This window comes from Apostichopus japonicus, chromosome 18, assembly GCF_037975245.1.
Source record: "Apostichopus japonicus isolate 1M-3 chromosome 18, ASM3797524v1, whole genome shotgun sequence".
Taxonomy (NCBI): Eukaryota; Metazoa; Echinodermata; class Holothuroidea; order Aspidochirotida; family Stichopodidae; genus Apostichopus; species Apostichopus japonicus.
In genome coordinates this window covers 15,752,512-15,776,102 of record NC_092578.1, presented here as the reverse complement: position 1 = coordinate 15,776,102, position 23,591 = coordinate 15,752,512, and the positions used below count along the sequence as shown (strand labels likewise).

At 38.4% G+C, this 23,591-nt stretch overlaps 1 protein-coding gene across 1 annotated transcript in view; it reads right to left on the bottom strand.

Moving 5' to 3' along the window:
* Positions 1-2,355: 2,355 nt before the first annotated feature.
* Positions 2,356-23,591, bottom strand: part of LOC139958994 (polypeptide N-acetylgalactosaminyltransferase 1-like) — a 61,704-nt gene continuing 40,468 nt past the window's right edge. Inside the window, exons 4-12 of the mRNA XM_071956464.1 lie at positions 21,223-21,565; positions 19,458-19,627; positions 18,278-18,494; positions 15,030-15,203; positions 8,811-8,928; positions 7,655-7,975; positions 6,349-6,459; positions 4,924-5,070; positions 2,356-4,625 (exon numbers count right to left, since the gene is read on the bottom strand). Coding sequence (XP_071812565.1) covers positions 4,458-4,625; positions 4,924-5,070; positions 6,349-6,459; positions 7,655-7,975; positions 8,811-8,928; positions 15,030-15,203; positions 18,278-18,494; positions 19,458-19,627; positions 21,223-21,565 — 1,769 coding nt within the window. The 3' untranslated portion in view covers positions 2,356-4,457. The remainder of the gene's footprint in view (positions 4,626-4,923; positions 5,071-6,348; positions 6,460-7,654; positions 7,976-8,810; positions 8,929-15,029; positions 15,204-18,277; positions 18,495-19,457; positions 19,628-21,222; positions 21,566-23,591) is intronic.

Genomic DNA, 23,591 nt, shown 5'->3' with positions numbered 1-23,591 from the left:
CAATTCAGAATCCAGCTTTATCCGCCAGGTGTTGATGAGTTGTTTCTCAATTATTTTAGTGATACGAAAACTGTGAATTGGTATCTTCCATTCTAATTTGACTAAAGTTACTCACAAAAAAATGCATATTTTTGGAGAAATTTTCAGGTGACAAAAGCCTCGCTAAATGCCACCATTTTGCATGTAGGCCTTTCCAGGATTGGGAAAAATTTCAAAAGGGGAGGGGGTCACCCTCCCCTTATACCCCTCCCCCAGGACAGCGATCACTCAATCTTGTAAGCCACCCAAAAAATTGGCTCAGCCCCCCGTTAGCCTCCCCAACTAAAAATTCCTGGCGCCGCCACTGTACAGCTGACACAATAAGTTGGTTCCCAGTTACTGAAATATAAAACTTGCATGTGTATGGTGCAACAATATTCACTTCCCCAAGTGTCCAGTATTTCTAAACAGTTACTGTTGCGCAGTGGTTAGTGCTATGTAACTTGAGACAGTCAGACAAATGCCTTGTCTAAGGTTCAAACCACAATAGGCTAACTTGCGAATTCTGCTGTTTTCCTCCAATTCTGAAGAAACCAGCATGATATGTCAACAGTTACTGTGGCACAGCACTAAGTGCTCTGCAACCAAATAATAAGACATCACCTTGTCTAGGGTTCAAGCCCCGCCCGAAACAACATTCTAGAAACAAGCAGAATGTTTCAGCAGTTACTATGGCAGAGTGGTTAGTGTTCTGTGACTGAGAGAGCCAAACTCCATGTCTAGCGTTAAAACCCCTTCCAGACACATCAATTTTGCTCTTTTACTCCTTCCATTCTGAGGTTTAAATATTCGAAACCCCCATTATATCTCAACAGTTCAAGTGGTTAGTGCTCTACAATGTGGACATATTTAACGTCCATGATTATGAATTGTCAACAACTCTGTAACTGGACGACATACATTAATCTTGGAGTGACTCGAATCGGGACCTTATCATTGAAAGGCACCGGCATTAATTAACCACTGAGCTAACACTCCTTGAGTTATTGAACTGAGAGTGTCAGAAAAACTCCATGACTAGAGTCCAAGCCCCATCCTGAGACATCTTTTGATTTTCTGCTCTTTTCATCCTTCAATTCGGAGGTCTAAATATCCGAAAGGACCATGATTTTGTAACAGTTCAAGTGGCGCAGTGGTTGGTGCTTGGGAACTGAGAGTGTCAGAAAAACTCCATGACTAGAGTTCAAGCCCCATCTAGAGACATCTTTTGATTTTCTGCTCTTTGCATGCTTCAATTCTGAGGTTTAAATATTTGAAACGACCATAATTTTGTAACCGTTCAAGTGGCGCAGTGGTTAGTGCTCTGAAACTGAGTGTCAGAAAAACTCCATGACTAGAGTTCAAGCCCCATATAGAGACATCTTTTGATTTTCTGCTCTTTTCATCCTTCAATTCGGAGGTCTAAATATCCGAAAGGACCATGGTTTTGTAACAGTTCAAGTGGCGCAGTGGTTGGTGCTTGGGAACTGAGAGTGTCAGAAAAACTCCATGACTAGAGTTCAAGCCCCATCTAGAGACATCTTTTGATTTTCTGCTCTTTGCATGCTTCAATTCTGAGGTTTAAATATTAGAAACGAGCATTATTTCTCAACAGTTCAAGTGGCGCAGTGGGTAGTGCTCTGGAACTGAGTGCCAGAAAAACTCCATGACTAGAGTTCAAGCCCTATCCTGAGACACCTTTTGATTTTCTGCTCTTTTCATGCTTCAATTCTGAGGTTTAAATATTACAAACGAGCATTATTTCTCAACAGTTCAAGTGGCGCAGTGGTTAGTGCACTGGATCTGAGTGAGTCAGACAAACTCCATATCTGTGGTTCAAGCCCAGCTAGAGCCTTTTAATTTTCTGTTCTTTGGAACAAGCAGAAGTATAAAGGTAAGAAACAAAGTTTTATAATTGGGAACCAAAATGGTGTAATCGGTAGTTCCGTGAGCGACTGGAAGTTCCTGATTTGCTGGGTTCAAGACCAGGGTGGGTTATCGCCGTCCTTAGGATTCGCCGGTAACCCCTCTCGTTGACAAGGTTGACAAGTGGCTGTGGCGAGTTGCGCGGCCACCCTCTCCCTGACTAGCTTCCAAAGCGGCACCCCTCTCCCTGACAAGGATCAGTGGAGAAAATGTTTTGAAAAATGTTCCAAGTCCAAGCAAGTGGATCTTTAAATATTTGTAAAGCATTTTACACCAGTCTCTCACCTAATGGTCTAGTGGTAGGGTAAAATTTTTTGCATCTAAAGGTCCCTGGTTCAAACCCAACTCCTGCTTTTCTTCTTTTGCCCTTCAGCAGCACACACACACACAAAAAAGAAACAACAGTAGTACTGCAAGGTTTTTTAAATCTTGTTTAGCAGCTTACAATAAAAATAAAAAATCAATAAATGCATTAAACAATATACATCACATCCACTTAAAACCACCAAAATATTGCATTCATTTAGAACCATCAGAGAGATGAGTTTAGTCCTACTATCCATTCCTTAATTATTGCATTCATTTAGAACCATCAGAGAGATGAGTCTAGTCCTATTATCCATTCATAAGTAAGGGTAAAGAGCTGCTAGAGGAAGACAATATTTGCTTCAAATATGATTTACTGGTTTATGAATACTTTAAAATAGTTTAATCTTTTCATGCCAAATCAGTTCATTGACAGGACTTTCCTTTACCCTAGGTTAACACCCTTGAACTACCAGTACCAAACAAGTCGTCCCAATCAAGATTTGCTAATTAATAGACAAAAGAAGTATAGCACAGACGATGAACAACAGACAACTCTTTGATGCAAAACGGCTGCATGGTCACCTATGGACTATACAATTCTCTACACATTTTAACATTTTTGGAACAAAACCAATCGTTGACAAATGGGATTTCCGTAAGGAGATAACTTAAGTATAAGAATATCATTTGGCTAAAATAGTGTCTTAACTTCAAAAACGCCGAAAAATTTTCAATTTTGCAGTGATTGTCGACATAACGGCGATGACAAAATTTGGCCATACAGTCATTTCCATGTATGATCGTAGACAATATCTGCTGCCAATCCAACTTAGGGCACAGAATGAAATGTGGCAAAGGGTACCAAGATTATTGTATCAACCACCGACAACTCCCCAACAAGAATAATGCAACGGAATCTACAGTGATCTGCAGTGGGCTATTTAAAAAAAAACGAAACAAAAGCAAAAATTTGCACGGTGGTTTCGATGATGTTAAGAGATCTATTTTATGAATCTGACATCTGGAGGTGGCCCTTCTAAGAGATCTGGTTCTTACGAAGCCTACACAGATTGTCCTATGTTTCGTCAACATTTCCACTGACTCGAGCATCTCTGATGCTGTACTTCAACTGACTTTGGCAAAATGACATACACCATGAAGAAACCTTCCTATGTTGTCTATGTGTATGTATGTGTGTGTGTGTGTATTAAACAGATAAATAACCACATTTTCTAGACAGGTGCTTGTCTTAAACTCTCTGTGCTCTTGCAAAACTTAAACCTGTCAGTAACATACCATACCATACCTTTGAAAAGCAGAACACTTTTATAAAGATTTTCAACTTTGAACTGAAATATTGATATATTTATATCTCTGGCTTCAATTTCCATATTCCACCATGCTTTCCATCCATTAGCTAGTAGCCAGAGTAACAGTCCTCTCAGTGACTTGTTAGGAAATTAAATCCCAGCATTTCATGTTTTTTCTTTGAATGGTAAAGTTTAGACTGGCAATTGTTCGACACTCACATTATTGTCACATATGTCTCAAGAAAGTTGTCTAATATCCTCCTCTAATTGAACCAACTAATTTCATTACAAAACCAGCCCAAATTGGCTGTTCTGACAAGCAATTTCATTTCGGTTTACCTTCGAGATAAAGTTACCTTCAACGACATGGGGACCTGATAATTGATTCTTACAAGACTAACACACTAACTTACTACCACCTGTTAATTTCTTGTTATTTTAAGAAAATCACCTTTGTTTAATTGTAAAAGTGGTGTAGGACATTTTTAACCTCCTTTAAATTGCTGGTTAAGTAACCTCCATAGTTTGAAGAAGGCGACGTCCTCGAAGAAAAAAACTTCTCCAACAGAGGGAAATAGCTTCAAGTATGTACTATTAAACGGTAGCCAGATTTCATGCTTCAATGCTCAAAAAAATCACCTACACGTTTTTGGATTTATTTTATACTACACACTCACACACATCAAGTTGACTGCATAGCCGCTTAACTTGCACGCCTTCATACGTAGCCAATGTGGAAAATTCCAGTTTTTTTGCAACTCTGCCTTTAACTTCAAACTTTCCAGAAGATTGTCGTTTAAGATCTGTCAGCTGGGCAAGAAAAGGAAAACCGATCGGTCATACCGATCGGAAGACCGATCAGTCCAATTGATTCGAGAAGATCAGACTGCAACGCTATCCAGGATTTCTTGTGAGAGAAATACTTTGCATTATCCAGGTTTGCTCTTGTGTGTCCGAACAATTTTGAATCATCACAAACTGTTTCTCATCCGTCAGGGGGGTCATCGTCCCAGAACTCCTCGTCAGGCACTGTTTGGTCCTGGCGTGGAGTAAATGGTCGTTCTGTGAGACAAAATACGAGACCATATAAGTATAGAGATACTCTGTGACTTTGTAACCAGAATGCAAAACTGCACAGTGGTTTCGATGATGTAACATTCACCTATTTTCTGCATGAATCTGACGTAATGTATAGTGATGGTGTACAACATACTTGATATTAGTAATACAGTGAAAAGCAGTACGATGTGACGATGACACAGGCTGTCCTGAAATGACCATAAAACTGTAAATAAGGACCTGAGGGACAGTTAACTTACGGAAGAAGTTGGAATGAGATGTGATTAAATAATAATAATACCTTTGTGTCAAACTTCCACTCTTGGCGTCTGGCATTTGTCGTCTTGCCGAGGGCGCAGAGCTCCAGAGAGACAAAGTTATCCTCTCCTTGCGGTGTCAGACAATATCGGTCATGTTGAAGCTGGTCGTAAGAATTCAGCATCACCACCTGCCATGTAGATCGCACGGAAAGTTTGAGAAGAGGACAACGATTGGAAAAGATTGTAGATATGTTTTTTTTCAAACAGGGTCAGAGACATTAAAAGTCTTTAGATCATGATTATTCAAGATGCTAAAAACAAAGTGGAGTGCACAGAATTCCATGAAGGGGGTCTGGGATCATTCCCCCCCCCACCCCCCAGAAAAGAAGACCAAATCGAAAACTGAGTTGTCTGAAGGTGCATTCCTAGGCATATATTAGAGTATAATTGATTACGTGTATAACAGTAGCTCAAAATGCAAGCTTGTGATGAATAAATACTCCTAATTTTTTGTTGTGTGTGTGAGTTTGAATAAAGTGGGTCTGCACCAGGTTGCTGTCCAGGTTGAATGAAAAAATCTACCCCTTTCCCTTCGCCCCACCCCCCCCCCCCACCCCTGACTGAACCATTACAGCCTGATTGACAATAGGATTATTATTTCAAATAAAGGAACTTTATGGCAAAGGTTTAAGAATCTGAATGAATAGGTCCCCTGTCTTGCTTCTAGTTTTTTATGACATTCAAAAATTATAATAATAAAAAGTTTTCCAAAGTGCTTCTTTTAAAGATCGATCGATACCCGTTGGAAAAACTTTGCTTGGATGTGACCCTCCCACCTTTCCAGTGCACACCACTCCAAATATGTGCCACTTCAAGAATATTTTCCCCTTCTCCTTCTTCCCCAGAACCACCCCCCACCATCACCCTCCCCACCACCACCCTCCCCACCACCACTCTCAAGTTTTAGGTAATACATTGAGGCAAGTCAGGGGATCCAGGAATGTTCTATTTAGTAATTTTATTCATTCGTCATCAACTCCTTTACTTTTCTAACCTTCCTTGCCCTCTCCCCTTCTTACCCACAACCCCCCTCCCTCCACCCTGCCCAACACCACTATCAAGTTTGTGTTAACATATTGAGATGAGTCAGGGCATCCAAGAATGTTCTATTTAGTTAGTTAAGTCATTCTTGCGTTTAAACTTTCCTGACTTGAGTCTCACAGTCATAAATTGTCATCCTTTACTATAATCCCATCACAATGTAAGTCATTAACTTCATAACTCAAACTTCTTTCTTTTTGTTTTTGAAAAATAATGAAGTAAATTTTTTTTTTAAATTATGAAATCTAAGTTGGTTTTAACATGTGGGTGTATATTTTACTAATGATTTAAAAAAAGCAGTGATTGGGGTGATGAAATATTGAGAATTGAATTAAAAGCTTCTTAACTGTGAATTAGTCTCTTACCTGATTCATGTTGTCCCTCCTGCACGGGCTCAATGTTACCCTGCTTCCAAGTTTCGTGCTCTCTCCTACCGCTGAATTATCCAAGCAATGACCTGTACGTTTATTCACAATCTGAAAATACATACGATTGAATTTCATATTAACTATTGTTCATATTCCATTCCAAAAAGTTTATAACCCCAAACTCACCTTAATGGTGTGGTGACAGTGTTACCAACAAATTAATAAAGGTTCTGCCTCTCCATGAAAATCATACTGTAATATGATGAAACCCATTTTCAATTTTTTTTTCCAGACAGTCCCAGAAACCCCCACCACAGTAAAGGCTGATTTACTTATTCACAAGGGCTCAATATGAGTTAAAGAGAGTGTTCTGTATTAGCTGGCCCCTTCTCAAAGAGTTAACAATATAACAAACTGAAAGCCCTTTAACTTTCAGGTAAGAAGTAAATAATTAGCCCATAACTTTATATACTCTACAAGTAACTGGAATGTTACAAAGATACTTAACTATAGTATTGGAAAAGAGACCCCCCCCCCTCTGTGCCCTCACATCTTGACAGCCAGCCAGCATGCCAGCCAGCCAGGTCAGCTATGAAGCATCCATCCACACTATAAGAACAACGTTCCAATCTGGACTATGTTAAAGAGCTGAGTATCACACCCAGGTGAAACTGAACGCAGGTTAAATCTGCAGTGTCTGGTGAACAGATTTAGATGGAATGGACGACGAACACTTTATCATGCGAGAGAGGTCGGTGGGGGGCTGGGCACGATGGAATCGAAGGAGTCAATGGAATGTAGGCACCCTGTAGGGACGAATTTTCTTTTTGACAAACGTTCATGTCCCGCTTCAAAGCACTTGTACTGACGCCATGAGCAGCATGAATGAATGACCTGTTTCTATCCGATAGAGGTTAGAAACTGTTCGCGCTGTTACCGGTTTCAAGCAATATGTGTGAGGACAGTATAGAGTGGTTTAGTAAAGGTATGCTGTATTGGCCCCAAATATGCTAGATATTCAAATATGGTCACCTTCGGTCAAAATTTCTTGAATTGTTGTTATTACAATCTTCGAGGAAATTGTCCTCACTTGGACATTCAGTCATCTTGTGTATTCCTTAAAAATTGTCTGAGAACAATTTGGAGAATAAAGACCTCCAGGAAAGTACTTTTTGAAAACTTCTAGCAATTAATAGCGTGCTTTAAATTTGGGGCCTATACCGACTACCTTTAAAGCATTTTGGAAAATTTGCCCAAACTGGCTGAATGGAAGTACAGAAATGGCTTTTATAGCGCTTCTAACCTGACCGAGGTGTTCATAGTTTTGAGGCAAGATATGTCCCGGGTAGACGTGTTCCAAGTACCAATCAAAATCGTGGCACTTCAGCGACTTCTTCAGGTTCAGCCGATCCTCGACACTCCCGTATTGCACTTCTCTGTACTTTGGTGTCAGGGTATAGAATACATGGCTGTAACCCTGCGCCCAGGTCTCGAGGATCCTCCGGTTGTTGTGAAGGAAGACGTGCTCCGGATCGCCAAGGAAGGAGTAAGGAGTGGTCGACCGGAACACGTGCCCGACCCTCGAACACGGGACTATCTCCAGGGAGCCTCCACACTGCCATACCTGCCGTACGAGAAAAAAAAACGGACCATGATATCGACGTACAAACGATTCACGATTCGCCGTGTCAACCTTCAGGGTTTATAGCTGTACCGTTACAGCGCTTGACCAAGTTAAAAAAAAAAAAAAAATTCGTTATTCATTGATGAATTATTCTTCTTTTGTTTTTGAAAAGGAGGTAATAGGGCTTTTACCAATGAGTGCATATGTTTGCATCTTTAATGGGACGCAGGGTGCTGCAAATTGCCTAAATCGGAAAACAGTTCATTCTATTTTCAAGATACTACTACTTCATAAAGCTGAATATATATATATATATATATATATATATATATATATATATAAATATATATATATATATATATATATATGTTGAGTTGAAACTTCAAAGAACAAAAAAGGAAAACTGTTGTGAACCAGAGCTTCAACTTTATCAATATTTCCAGGGTTACAATAAGAGTTGCTGTAATGTGAAATCATTGCATAACGTGATATTCCGACTAGCATGGGCATACAATTTAGCACGCTGTAGCAATCATGACAACAGTTTTATCTTTTTGATGTCTTTAAGGTTAACACAATTTATATTTTATGATATTATTGTCCTGATCAGAAGATGTTTGACTACATGGCTACAGTGAACACTGGTCACTTCAAAATTGAATTTGTCATGGTCCAACTTGCCTTGCATATTCTAGCCTCCATTTTGAAAGCAGAGTGTTTAAGAATTAAGGAATTCCAGTGTCCCATACATATTGTATCATTTTACTAATTAATCACCTGATTAATTAAAATTGATAAAAATGAGGTAAATTTACCTTCTATGAATCACCCTTACCTTGAATGATAACTCCAGGTTTTCTCCTCCCCAAATCTTCAAACCAGGGTCATAAAACCCAAGTTGGCGAAAGAAATTCTTATCGATTGCAAACAGCCCGCCGGATATCGTTGGTGTCCTATGCAGAAAAAAAAGGGGAAAAAATTAATTTGAAAAAGACCTATCATCTTTCCTGTGCACTTTGTTTTCATAAAAATTACAAGAAAAAAATCGGTCCTTAAAGGCAAAGGCAAGATATATCTTAATGCAGATAACGATACCCAGTTGGCCATCAAAACCATCAAGCTACATTAGATATTTATCTGAGTGCTTGGAATGTCTTCTAATGATAATGTAGAAGGAATAATTGATTCGGTAATCGCAAAATTGCTGTTCAAAACTTCAAACAGGTCAAGTTACCATACAAGAGTAACGATGTATAAGCAGTTTTCTAAACATGAACCTGAGAGACCAAATTTAGAGGCTTCAAAACTGCTACACACAATTTGAGCGGCAAATCATTCGCTGAGTGAGGGAAAACAGTTACACCATATGCCAACAAATCTGCCAAATTTGGGCAAATTTAGCCGACCTCTTAGGGCTACCAGTTTAATCAAGGCTAATACAATTACTGCAGGTTGATACTTTTTGTTCCTAAAATGCCTCCCCTCCCAAAAAAAATAATAATAAATAAATAAATACAGAACACTGAATGAATAGTTCTGTTGATGAGTTTCAGTAAACTATAGCTCCCATTTCAGGATCTTAATTAAAAGCAGTGTCAGTTTACAAAATGTACTAAATCATCAACATGTATTTTGTTGGTGCTAACAAGTCTGTGGAAGAAAAGAGATGGTGGTATATATATGACACAAAGAAACTTTGGAACCTGTACAGTTTTTATACACTGGTAAGATCAATCAAATACAACTGTGTACAAAATACTTTCATTTATGTGCTCTGCCAGATCAGTCTTTCATAAGTACGTGTAACCTACCACTCTACGAGGCTTTATCCATGGGCAGCCAAGCACAACATTAGGACAACTGTCAAGCACCTAGATATAAATATATATACATGAACACAGGACTATGACTTCATAAGTAACAACAAATCGATGAGCACAATTATAAAACTGCTCTGGATGTGGCAAAATGTTTTGATCAAGTACATATGCAGTGTTTAAATTCTCCTGACATAAATTTCTTTAGAGTCTACAAAAGTTAAACACTAAGAGCTGATACCAACTTTTGGCAGCTGCTTGTTTTGAATTCAACAAGACTATGTAATAGCAATTACACTCGGTGGAAGGCAAGGGCTTAACGGAAGAGGCCCCTTTCCAGACATTCGTTAGACTGCCAAAACAATATAGTCGTTAACAAAAACATCAACAACAACAGCAGCAGCCAATGAGGAAGTCTTCACACTATATTTGCCCAAGTGCTGACATGACTTTTGAGTGAAGCAAAACAACTAAAAACATTGACAAATATGCTTTTGAGAAATTGTTGGAAACAACTGCATGCTGCAGACATCACAAGATACTGATGGGAAACTGAGTGATCATTAATCTCCCTGAAAAGTTGAAAAGGAGTGCCGTGATGTACAAAGACATTTTTTGCCCCAAATGCCTCTCACTTTGTAGGAAATTAACAAAATTAAGAGTATTGTATTACATAGAAGACAAAATTTCAGGGAAAGATTGAGAATGTTCGCTTAGCTTCCTTCAACCTGAAAAGAGGGCTTTAATGATATCTCCTGCTTTTTAGTTAAGTTTATTTTTCGGGGTACTAAAAGGGGGTCGGAGGGCCCTCGCTCCCATTGCTTTCCCCTTCCCCTCCCTGGCTACGTCCCTGTTTACTACCTACATTATTCTAACATCCTGATATGATAAGCACTCTCAAGAGTGCTTCTCATGAAGCTGTAATTTACGTACCAGACTGGATGATTATCACCGTTTTGTACAACGGTGAAAAGGATCATCACTGAATTAGGTACACTGTGTCTGGGTAAATAATCCAGTGATGGGCTGTACACACACTAATTGAATAAAGTATAGTATCAGACTACTTTGGTTTATTCTACTATTCAAAGGGGGAAAAAAAGGTCCAGATTTGACCTAGAATACTGAATCAATCCAAACATCATCCAAAACTTACACACAAGGTGTGGTGAGGTTAACAGTTTAGCCAAAAACAGGGCTGGAATATGGAAAAGGTCATGCCAAATGTTTGAATAAGGAGACCAGGCACCCCCAGAGGGATAATAAATTCCCTTTAAAGGAATGTAGAGTGTAAACAAAAACCCCAGCTGAGGTTTCTTAGTTGTAAAAATATTTGCAGGGACTGCTTCACTAGCTGTTTGTTCTATATCTAGTTAAATATATATTAAATGACATTGAACTGAAATTATTATTATTTATTTTTTATTTTTATAAAAACAAGATCTGACTCTTTGGAGCCTGTAGTTTTCAGTCTGTATGAACTATCTCACCAACATGCAGGGAATTATTAATCCAGTATGACATCGCCAAATGCTATGTAAAATGGGTCAAATTGCTACACAAGTGCAAGAGAGGTATAGTGTGGGGGTGGTGGGGGAGGAGAGGGAGTGGGGATGGTGGGTGGGTGGGGAGGAGATGGAGTGGGGGTTTGAACCATAGTATTTTATAAGAGACAAAAGTCTTCAAAACTGCCGCACAAAATTTGAACCCTAAAATTATTCCCCGACATGCAGTTTTTTTTTCCGTGCAATTTCTCAATGTAATCTACTGTACTAGATTCAAGAGTTAAAAGTCTGCTGCAACTCTCGTTCAACAAAGTTCCTGGGTTAATTCCGTCCAATCGTAATTGATGGTGAAAACTACCTACACCGTAAATGCAGCCGGATGCTCTAAACACTGGACTATATGTAGTATGTGCGCATTAGCAGCAAACGTATGTGCGTGCGTACGATTCTGTTTCCTGCATATATCTGTCCCTTCATGTATATCAACCAATGTCACATACCAACCTACTTTTATTTTGATACTTTTCTCTTTTACTCTATATGGCCTTAGGCTCACCAAATGATCCAAGAAACTATAAGAGCCGATACCAAAAATAGACAAACAGCAAAATCATCCCCTCAATAAGCAGATTATTTAGTAACACAGGGAAGTTAAATCATAATAATATCGCCCCGGGAAGACCACATTTTACGACACTAAGCAGCCACACGTGTACTTGGGAAAAGCCAAATGGAATTGTAATTTACACTTCGTGTGGGATGGCCACCCCATTTCTTAGGTTCAGCTCATTTCGGATTTTTCTTCAATTTGCAAGGCCGTTATTTTCAGATGGGAAAACCATGGATTTCTCCTGGATGAAAAACCCACCATACTTTTGGCCGGCCAGTGATCGAACCCATGACCTCCCAGATGCTTTTTTTAATTGTTTCTGACAGCCAGACCTTCCACAGAGCCCAACCTACTCTTATTTCAACCAAAGTACTTTCCTGGTTTTTTGACCAACAGGTTAATTTCACCCAACCAAACTTTAACAGTTGACGATAAATTAATTCTAACAGAATGTGTAAAAGAAATTGATTCTGATCATCTGTCCGTCCTGCTGTGGTTTTACTATAACCTGAGATCATATTCATTCATCATTCTAGCAGCTTTAGGAGAACTAGCTTTATGTTATTTTAGCACAGCCGCAGACACCAGCTGCTAAAGGTGACAAACAATAGCTTTCAAAATAAAAGGAAATTAATTGTAATGTTATTGACGAACTTAAGACAACCAAAGAGGGAAATGCCTTGATTTTTTATCTGTTTACACTAATTATCGACATCTGTTAACAATGACCTTTTTGTTTAGTTAGTGATAGCTTGACCATTAAACAATCTAATTACCGAGATAACCCTATTTGGAAGACTAGATATTTTGTCTCCTTGCTTGAAGTGGATCAATACACTGCCCCTAAATATGCTAGACAGAGCCAAATCTGGTCACTCAATAGTCACCTTTTTCCACCTCTATTTCTACTAACCTAGCCTAGCTGATCTCAGAAAATGTTAGAAGGCTTAGAACATGATAGAAAAGTTATTAAATGGAAATTTTAAATACTTCAATTTTTCAGGGATTAAATTATATCTGATATATAGATTTGCAAAATTTGTCTTAAAAAAAAAAAAAAAAAAAAATGGGTCAAAAGGGCCGTAAAAAGTCAAAGATCAATTTACAGCGGTAAATCATATTTTCAAGATGTTTAATTTGATCCTCACCACTGCAGCCTTTAACAGAAGAAAGCTATGAGGAGATGAAACTTAAAGATTTGCAGGATAATCCAGTGATGGTTTGGAGGTTACTATGACAGTTGAGCGTTATTTGAACGAGCAATTGAAATCAAGGACAGGAGAGAGATCGAATAGTGTGAGGCAATTGAGGCAATCAATAGGGCTTTGATTGGTCATTGGACAGTGACTGGTCAATTTTATATTAACTGTCAGAATGTAGCGATTTGGTTAGGAGAACAAACAGACAGGATTCGACATTTCAGCCTGTTGTACAGAGGGTTACTTTCTTTACAAAAGTCATTGTGAACCTACAGTCGGTCCTTTGGAAACTTCTAGTTCCCCATTAAACATACTTGTTAGCAGCTACAGTCGATTTACAGTTTATCCCAATTTGAATCACAGCTTCCCTATTCTGGTGTAAATTATTTGAAGCGCAATTCACCCGAGCGACATGCATATTATTCACCCTATTCATTTTAATCTATTTTATTTTAAACTAATTAAGCAGCCTTAAAAAAGCTATCTGGGTGACTGTCTCAGTAAGTTGGTGGTAAAATTTTACACATTGAAAAAAAAAGAAGTAATAAATAAACCTTCCCATAACCACAGCATGTCATCAAAACTCAATCAGTAGGGGTTCAAGCTTTTGATGCCTTGCTGGGTATTTTTTCGAAGTAGTTATTATTTTCAGACTCCGTTTGAAGGGCAGCTTGAATAAGCAGGATACAGGTGAGTCAAAATCAACATGGTTGTAAAAGGTAAAAAAACTTTGATTGTACCCAATGGAGGTAACAAGGTTCCCTGCTGATATTGGGTGGGGACAAGTATACCAGTGGTAAACAATCAAAAGAGCATTTCAATGCATTGCATTTTGCAATTGGTGTGTTAACCTTGTGTTACTCTTGAACAAGCCGCACATAGTGTTGACACTTATCCAATAAAAACAAAATGGTTTACATAGTTGTGACAAATTTGATATGTTTGCCTCCTTGATCGACTATAAGATAATTAAAACATGCAATGTAATTTTGCTTTCTTATGTGCAACAAACTAAAATGTTGTTTTAATGTTTGGATTAGCTTCTTGCCCATTTGGTACAAATATATTTCTATATTTTTCTGATACCTTATCTTCTGTTTAATAGTGTAACCTAAGTACTCGGGTGCTGCAACAAATCCACAACAGCAATCAGCTGACAGCAACACATGTTTAATCATGTAACCATTTCCTATATTTTATATCTATCCAGAACAGTATACTCCCCCTTCCACCAACCCCCCCCCCCTTCAACCTCTTCCCAAGATTTTGGTCAATCCCTCACTTGCAAAGAATTGCTCATAATATCACTAAGACAATAAAAACTTGATATTAATTCAGTACCAACAGACCTTCACTACCAGTGTACCCCTAGAATGAAAATGATTAGGACCATCCACTAAGATTGATCTCAAGTGAACTTTTAACGGTCTGTAGAAAACTAATACTGTTCTTTTTTTGTATTCCCCCAGTGTAGACTAAACACAGCAGGTATGAAATACAATTAACCTTGTCTTAACCTTAGGAGTATTTTGTTTGGAAGGTTAAATATTTAGCAAAATTTATTGACCTTCCTAACTCCCTCCCTGGACACAGGATATAATCACAATTTCAAAAAGATTGTCATAACATTAAAGGATAAAAAGGTCAGTAGAACTGTCCCAATTTTACAAAAGAGAGTTGACCTATGGTCACCTCCAACATATGTCCAGCTTTTGATTTTGGCACATTTCTTTTTTAGTATTTCGTCAAATTCGGGTGGGTCAGAACATCGTCGTCAAGAAAGTTGATCTGGAAAATTTTGAAGAGGTATCAAACTTATTAGAGACCGACGACTCTTCCCTCGCGATACGCTACCTCCCAGTCGTTTCTGAACTGGAGAAACGGAACGATTACAAAAATTGAGAACTAAAATCGTTTTCTTACCTCAGAGGGAGGCTGTAGTCACCGTAGACCCTCTTTTTTTCTTCTGGTGGTACTCTAATCCACATGAATTCTGGGAACCAGGAGAACCCTCCGATATGAGGCCAGCTGATCGTGCTGACGTATTCAAACGTGTGTTCGTCGATGGCATCGACGACGGGACTGACCACCCGAGTCCTGTAAGTAAAGAAGGATGAGTCATCATTACATAAGTTTAAAGGCATTGAAGACTCGCCCCAAACCGTGTGCCAAGCTCTGAAAAAGTTAACTTTCCGTTGCTTGCAAATGACGTTTTCTTCTTTTCGCTACAAAATGCAGACATGTAATGAAACGTGATACCTTGTTATCTTTTATCTAGACCTGAGATGTCCATCGCTGCTATGTACACTGTGTTGTGGGTATTGACCGTAGCTGTATGTATTGACTGTGCACTAGTGTCTAATTACCGACGGTAGCAAGCTGTGTGTGTATTTTCTGGGATCGATGACGGTGTCTAACACTTCTGTTGCACCTCATTCGAAACTAGGTCAGATTACCGGCATGAGACGTTTCTTTGTGCGCGAGTCTTCACACCCTTTAACCACTGGAGTTCTTAGACAGGAAATTAAAGAAATACATTATGGATACTTGGACTACGCAGGTACTTTAATCGCGAAAGATGGGTTACCACAATTTTACGACGAGAAATTATCAGAAAAATATTATCTGCACTTTGGGACGACAACGTTGAATCCTTTGATTGAGAAAAGAGTACTCCTTAAATTTGAGCACTTTCGTTCTGAAATATTATTGATACTTGGACTACCTTGACCAGTACTTGAAATGAAAATTAATCAAGTTTGGAGTACTAAAATTCTTAGCACAAAAGAAACGAGAAAACATGTCATGTGTATCTTCTTGGGCGACTACTGCACCTGGTGCCTGCATTAAATCATTCTCCCCATTAACCAGTCCTCATTAACCAGACTGTCTATTGCAAGTCCTTCGAAAAGGAAACAACCAAAGACGCTCTCTATGCGAGGATTAAGTACCATGGTCCTTTCATAATGAATATTGACTAAGTAACCAGATTAGGTACAGAACTGGATTCCTCATAAACAAGCAAACATACGTACGTGATATACATGGATTTGAGTACCGGGGCCATTTAGTAACGTACTCATTAACCAGACTGACTATATTTAAAGTCAGGAAATAGTTAGGGAGACATGCTATCATAAATTGAGTACCAGGGTCCCTACATACTGAAAGAAAGAGTTCCTATTAAGCAGACTATAAAGAGGCCTAAGACAAGGAAATACCCATAGAACCATATACCTCAAACAGGGGAAGAGCTGAAGTACTCAGTAACCAGACTAGACTATTGCAGTACTAGCTTTATCATTTTTCTTGAGTACCAGAGTCTATAAATAAATCTGAATTATCCTATTCAGTGTCAACAATTTTCAGATATAGAATTCCATCCATCTTGCATCTCTTTTCCAGTGACAAAGAGATGAAAAAATTCCCTTGATAAATTTAGCAACAGCTGTATAAACGAAGTTTTGAAAACTAAGTTTATCTGTTATCATTTCTTGTGAGGACGCAGCTGCACGCGATGCACTTAATCGAGTTGCCTTGTCATGGTATCTTCACCAATTGCGATGCAGTCGCTTACATGATCGTTTACTCTGAGACTAATTTCTCTCTCTCTCTTCCCTAAGGAGACATTTCAGACACTCATTTCACTGTGTAGACATTTTCAACAATATGATAATATCAATCTACCGTCACAAAACTCACGTTCGGATGCATCACTTAAAGGGTATGAAGACTCGCGCGAAAAGAAACTTCTAATGCCGGTAATCTGACCTATTTTCGAATGAGGTGAACAGAAGTGTTAGACACCACCATCGATCCCAGAAAATACACACACAGCTTGCTACCGTCGGTAATTAGACACTAGTGTACAGTCAGTACATACAGCTGTGGTCAATACCAACAGCACAGTGTATAAACGATACAGCGATGGACATCTCAGGTCCAGCTAAAGATAACAAGGTATCACCTTTCATTACTGTCTGCATTTTGTAGCGACACGAACAAAACGTCACTTGCAAGCAACAGAAAGTTAACTTTTGCAGATGGCCTCACGCGGTTTGGGGCGAGTCTTCAATGCCTTTAACGCTTTCATACGTACATATACAGCAGTAGACGACTGAACCTATGTTGACGTTGACGTTTTTAACGAGTCAAAATAATCAACCATTTCCCCCCCCCCTCCCGCCCCAAACATTCGCACCCTTTGAGGGTCGGGACGCCACGTTTGTTGTTTAATGTCTGTACTGTCAATACGCAGACATGTAAAACAGGTCACATGATCACACAGTGACAGCTGAAGCCATTACAGGACTAGACAATACCTTCAGTTAAAACACTTCACTCTAATAACAGAGCACCTCTATGATCCCTCATTTCTAATCTTGAAAGATTCAAAATTGTATTCTATTTTTCTGTCTGTCATGCAAATACTCACAGAAGTTTGATAGTTAAGAGAGGGGCCCTTTATAACTATAATGCTATCAAAACAATTTTGTCTTGAGTTTCAAAAGACTGTCAAGAATGAAAGCAAAATACCTTGCCCTGTAGTGAGAAAATGTTTCATACAAGATGGTCACAGACTGCTCATATTGTTTTCTTTTTTTTTCTATTTTTTTCTTAATGATTTTTGTGCTCAATGACTGCTTATAGTAATTAAACTAGTAAATCTAAAAGCTATGACAATGAAAAGCCAGAAACTTTTGTTAAATTAATTTTTGTTATATTCATTTAGTGAGCCAAAGACTACAACAGAATGAAGGAAATACTGGGAATTTCCATATTCATACATAACTTTATCTGAATCCATTTAAAATGGAGGGGCATTGTGAGTGTAGGCGGGTTACCACATTTCAACAGAAAAGCAGCATTTGTGGAATCAAAAACATCTAAACTTAATTTTTGTTTTACTCAGTTTTGTTTGGCTGTTGGCCAATGAAGAGGAACTTCAGTGATATCTTTTACTAGAAATGGGGGAGGAGAGTGAAAGGACCAGAGGTTAAGGGGGAGGGAAGCTTTCCAGCAAAAGATATTTACCATGACACAAGACAAATTAAAGCAAATGCAGCAATCTCTCCTTGTTGTGACACTACTCCTTCTGGAATATGCTTCACCCCACCCCCTTCCCCCACCCCCACAAACAAAGAGAAATTATTATTTTTACATTACATTACCTGTCTTTTGATATTCTCTGTAAGAGAGGCTCTAACCAGCCTTCTGTACATTCGCAATGAGAATCAAGGAAGGTAACCACATCGGACCTGTTGCAGACTTTCGACAAGCCCAACATCCTGGCACCGACGACACCGATCCTTTCTGGTGAATGATACAGATGTATCGGAACACTGAAGTTGGCCAGATAACTACGTAACCATGGTGACCGGTGCCAATCTGAAACAGAACACACACAAAAAAAATGTTTTTCGTTCTGAATGATGCTGCTGACTTTCATTATAAAATATACACTATTGAAAATTTAAAATCAAACAAAATCATTCATTATTTAGCGTTCAAGTTTTTTTGTAGCAGTGTCGAAGGACTGAATTTTGTCTTCTAATATACTGTGGTATGGTCCTGTTGTATTAATCTGCCATACATTTTTGCATTTGTGTAGCAATTTACCCATATTGCATTATTAGCATTTTGCTATGCGATACCTGGCGATAGAAACTCTGTACCTAGTACCTTTGCAACAAGCAGTAATTAGCAGTTCAAGCAAACAGTGTAAAGACTGTATCCCAGGCTAAAATGAAGCCGCCGGTGTCCCTTCCCCGGTCACTTGCTAGTAATTTTATCTCCTTTCCTTCAACTTTATATGGTCAGGCCATCCAATGGGCATCTGTATGGGAAGCCGACTGAAGCCAGCAAGTGAGCTCGATGTTGTCACAACCGTTTGGTTGGTTGTGATACTCATGTTATAAACTGGTAATCCAAATACAGAGTTCATTTTCTGTCCCACACATTAGGAGTAATCATTTATTTTTACATTATTGGCAAATATTTTAAGGTTTTGCTTAATTTCACCAAACCTGGGGAAAAGTTTGGTGAACTAAAGTAACAGCTGTAACACATAGGTAACATTTTCTTTGCTTTACTTTTAACGAGCCCAAAATTTGACAGAAAATGACAAAGACTGTTTGATATGATGGTCATTGCCTCTCATTGAAAAAGCCGCACCCCCTTCCTACCCTTTACCTTCCTGCCTTTCACCCCCCCTCCCCCTCCCTCCCCAGTTTTATTTACTTCAGCAATGGAAGCAGCTATATTTGATTTTGGAAGTTTGCACAATAGGTTTCCTTTCAATATCTTTTATTTTGAAGACATTCGTTACCCTATAAATCTAATAGTCCTTACCACCTAAATTGCTGGCATCGTTCACAAGAATTATTTCAGTGATGAGATGCCGTGGTGATCTATTAACAACACTGTGTATTGTTCGTAGGAATGTACTTTTGGCTTCATTGTGAAAAGCGATGATAATGCTAGTGGATGGTAGGTCTATATGATATCTGTAGGACTTGCACCTGAGGAAGGAATTTGGAAAAGAAAGACAACGATTTAAATATATATAGGCCTATGCCAATTAACCATTTTACTTATAATTCATTCATACAGTATTTCATTGTCGCTGTCAACTAACTATAAGCCTTTAACAATTCTTATAAAATGGGGTAAGAAGGCAAAGGCCTGTGACATAATATATTTACATACAAACGTATGTTTTCACACAATAGAAGGCATGTGACCTATCAGCCTTAGTAGCCTAGTTAATAGTTTAACCTATCATGCTTGTGTCCACGCATATCTTAACTTAGGCTAGCCTAGGCTTTGAGCTAACTTTAGCCTCCATACCTAACATATTTAAAACATGCCATGCCTAGCCTAACGTGAGGCCCACTTGCTTAGACTTAGCGTGACTACTACGTCTCAGACCAAGGTCCCAAAAATACCCTCACACTGAATTACCATCCATGGCACACATATCCCAATAGAAACTGTCTGTGTGTAGCCCATGTTACATTTTGCTGAGCTTGCTCAACGCTTGGGTAATCCTTTCGAGGATTTAGACGCCCATCGTTTACTTTTTACAAAGTGGCTATTCTTACAACTAGTCGTAACAATAATTCCCTTTTGCGCATGCGCAGTTGCTTCTTTACGACTGGAGTACTATTTTTATGACCAGGAGTAACAATAATTTCCGGTTTGGGTTAGTTTTAGGGTTAGGGTTGGATTGAGGGTTAGAGTTAGGGTAAGGGTTACCCCTACTACATGCGCAGTTGCTTTATATACTTTGATTTCGCTTGAATTCGCCGATGTTGTAAGAATAGTTTAGAAATAATTGTTACAACTAGTCGTAAGAATAGCCACGGCCTACTTTTTAAGCCAGTGTATACCATTACTAGTACAGTAGTTCTAGTAGTACTACTCTATTGCTCGATCATGTAAAGTAGAATAAATGGACTGCGTTGCCAAATTGGAAAACAGCTTGATGGCCAAATTGTCATTGAAATTCAGCCAAGCAGCTGACCGTTTACACTGCCAAACTTAAAACAGAATGTAATATTGCTAGAAATGCTAAAATGGTCAGGTTTTAAACAGCTGAGATTGTCAATGAATTAATGTCACGTGTTCAGTTTAACAAAGGTTAAATAATAACTTCCATTTGTAACTTGAACACATGACCCTTTCAGAAACTAATTTTCTTTTGTGAGTTGATCAAATATATAGGTTTTTTTTTGCTTTATTACGGATATGCCTGAGACTCACATTCTACGGCCAAATTTCAGCCAAAATTCGGGCAAACAACTCTTATCGTCGAAACCTTTTCTTTTGGTGGACAATTAGAGCCATAAAAATTCGGTCAATTTATTTTTCCAAAATTGGCTGGAGTTCAGCCAAATGACAACCCTGACAGGAACTTTCAAATTACGGTGTTCACTCCAAAGTATGCACGCTTATATCTCTGGCGTTATGGAAAAACATATCTCCATATGCAATGGCATACATGAAAAGGCATATAGCCTGGAATTCTTCCAATACATTTAAACATGTTTCTTGCAGAGACGTTTTACAATCAACGGCTGTATAATGAAATTTTTCAATACATTATAATGATTACCTCGGAGGACGATCATCTGGCAAACGTCTATTCAAGGCAATTTTATCGCTGACGACTGAATCAAATTGATAAAGAGGGAACATCTCCTTCGATCTTTTGAGTTCACCGGGAGAGAGTTGAACCCCTGTCCCCATCTCTCCTGCAGAAATGACGGGGTTTATATCTGACAGTTTCCACTTTATTTTTCGCTGTTCTGTATTTTGATTTATCCGAGCATATTCGTATTCTTTAACTCTCTTTCCAACGGCGGCCCTTGGGACACTCTGCACAGCGGGGATATTTTTGATTATCATGCCTGATAAATTGGTTTGAACGAAAATTTGATCCTGCTGAAGGCCCTCCGCTGCAAAGGAGAAAAAAAACGGAAAAGAAAAGAAAAGATATTTAATATAAAGAAGGTGATCCAATAAAGAAATAGTGAAATGATATTTTGCCGTAATTCACACCAATTTTATTATCACTATTATTATTATTTTATTGTCTTGTTTTTGGTTAAATTTGCCAAATTCTATACGCACAGGCCCCCTTTTTTATTCTCGTTCAGTTATTTAGTTTTTACCCAGTTCAACTTTACGGTTCAGTCGATCATCATTCTCGCATTCCCTTAGAACTGTTGAAGCTAATCGCGGATGTAATCAAAGTTGGAAATTGGATTCGGGCACTTTATTTGCTTCAACAATTTTGCGATGATTGGCAAACTGAAGGTTTCTGAATCAATGGCCTCCCCCCGACGTAATGTTTCGCAGTCGTGTCTCGGAAAATATCAGACTACCATGGATAGGCCTATACAACTATGTTACTATACATATACATGATAGGATAAATTGCATACGGATATAGGCAGGTGTATACGCACTGGGCAGGCCCGTTGCTATATAAAAGACTCAAGAGGGTACTGTGCGGCTAGAGCAAATTATCATATCCATAAAATGATGAATTATGACCTAACCGGATCTAAAATCATTTTGAGATATAGGGTGGCTCCATGAAATTGAATCGATTGCATATATTTGGTGAACATAAATTACTGTGTGCTCCCAAATCAAAACATTTCGAAAATCACTTTAATATTCTAAATGCACTTTCCGTCGTAAAAGGGGTGACTTTAGGCACAAAATTAATCTAGGTATTTCGTAGTGGACCGTTAAAAGTCCAGACTGTATTTGAAATTCACATTAATAGTTTGAGAAATGACCCTCTAAGCAGCAGAGGGTCATCAGATGACTGGACTATATATAGTATAACACACTGCCCATAGGTCAGTTCTTTAGATGCAACACAAGACGCAATGGAAAAATGTATATATTGTTGATGTTGAATGTCACCAAAACAAATAGGTGTTCTAAGTTGGAAGTTAGTAGAACATATTTCGGCCGAGTTATTAGAATTCATAGAACTGTGGATTAACATTGACATTAATTAAGGCCCCAAGATACGTAAAAAGATGAAACAGCTGTCCTTACTACTGAATTATCACAACTTCTCTTCTTACTGGACTGGCCTTGTATCGATTCCTTTTCTTTCCAAACCAAGAATAAATTGATGCAGCCGCTGTTATAGTGCTTGTTACTTGGCTATTCCGGCTATATTGTTCATTTATTGGTTTATTATTGGCGGGCAGATGTTTCTACACACAATTATATATGTATGTATGTATATATAAATATATATATGTATATATATATATATATATATATATTGTTTTTGTTTGTTTTTTGGTTGTTCTTTGCTTTAATATTAAATTAACAAAGATCAACACACCAGAAAAAATCTACTTGCTACACATTTATTTATTTATTTTTTATTCGAAGTGGAAATAATATCGTATGAAGGACACTTTTATACGCCTTAAACTGACGTAGGCTACTGAATATATATTAAATGGTCCGGGTAATACCTCGTCCATTGTTTAAGTGACCATGACTGAAAGTCTCTGCAGAGCGGGTTAGAAACGTTTCAAAGGGCATTATGTAAATAATTATGTAAACCTGTATAGGCTTATACCACGCTTTCACAGCAGGTTTACCAAGCCTAGCCTATATACTAGATGACATTGCGTTGACATTTTGTATTGAACTGTCACGCTATCACTACAATCCAATTGTACCTACTGGGACACACATAAAATATGATAAATGTTTAACATTGAACTTGATTGTGACTTGAAACAAATATGATCAAAAGTTGAATGGTTTTGAGAGGATGTTGTAATTGCATATGACACAATATTCTATTTTTTTCCCCGCTATTTTATAAGTTACTGTTGCATTGTTGATCCAGTAAAGAGAATATGTTCCGCGTTGCTATATTTGTAACTCGTGTATGTATTCCATTGGTCTGTCAGCTGTCGTGGTTGCATGTAAAATGAT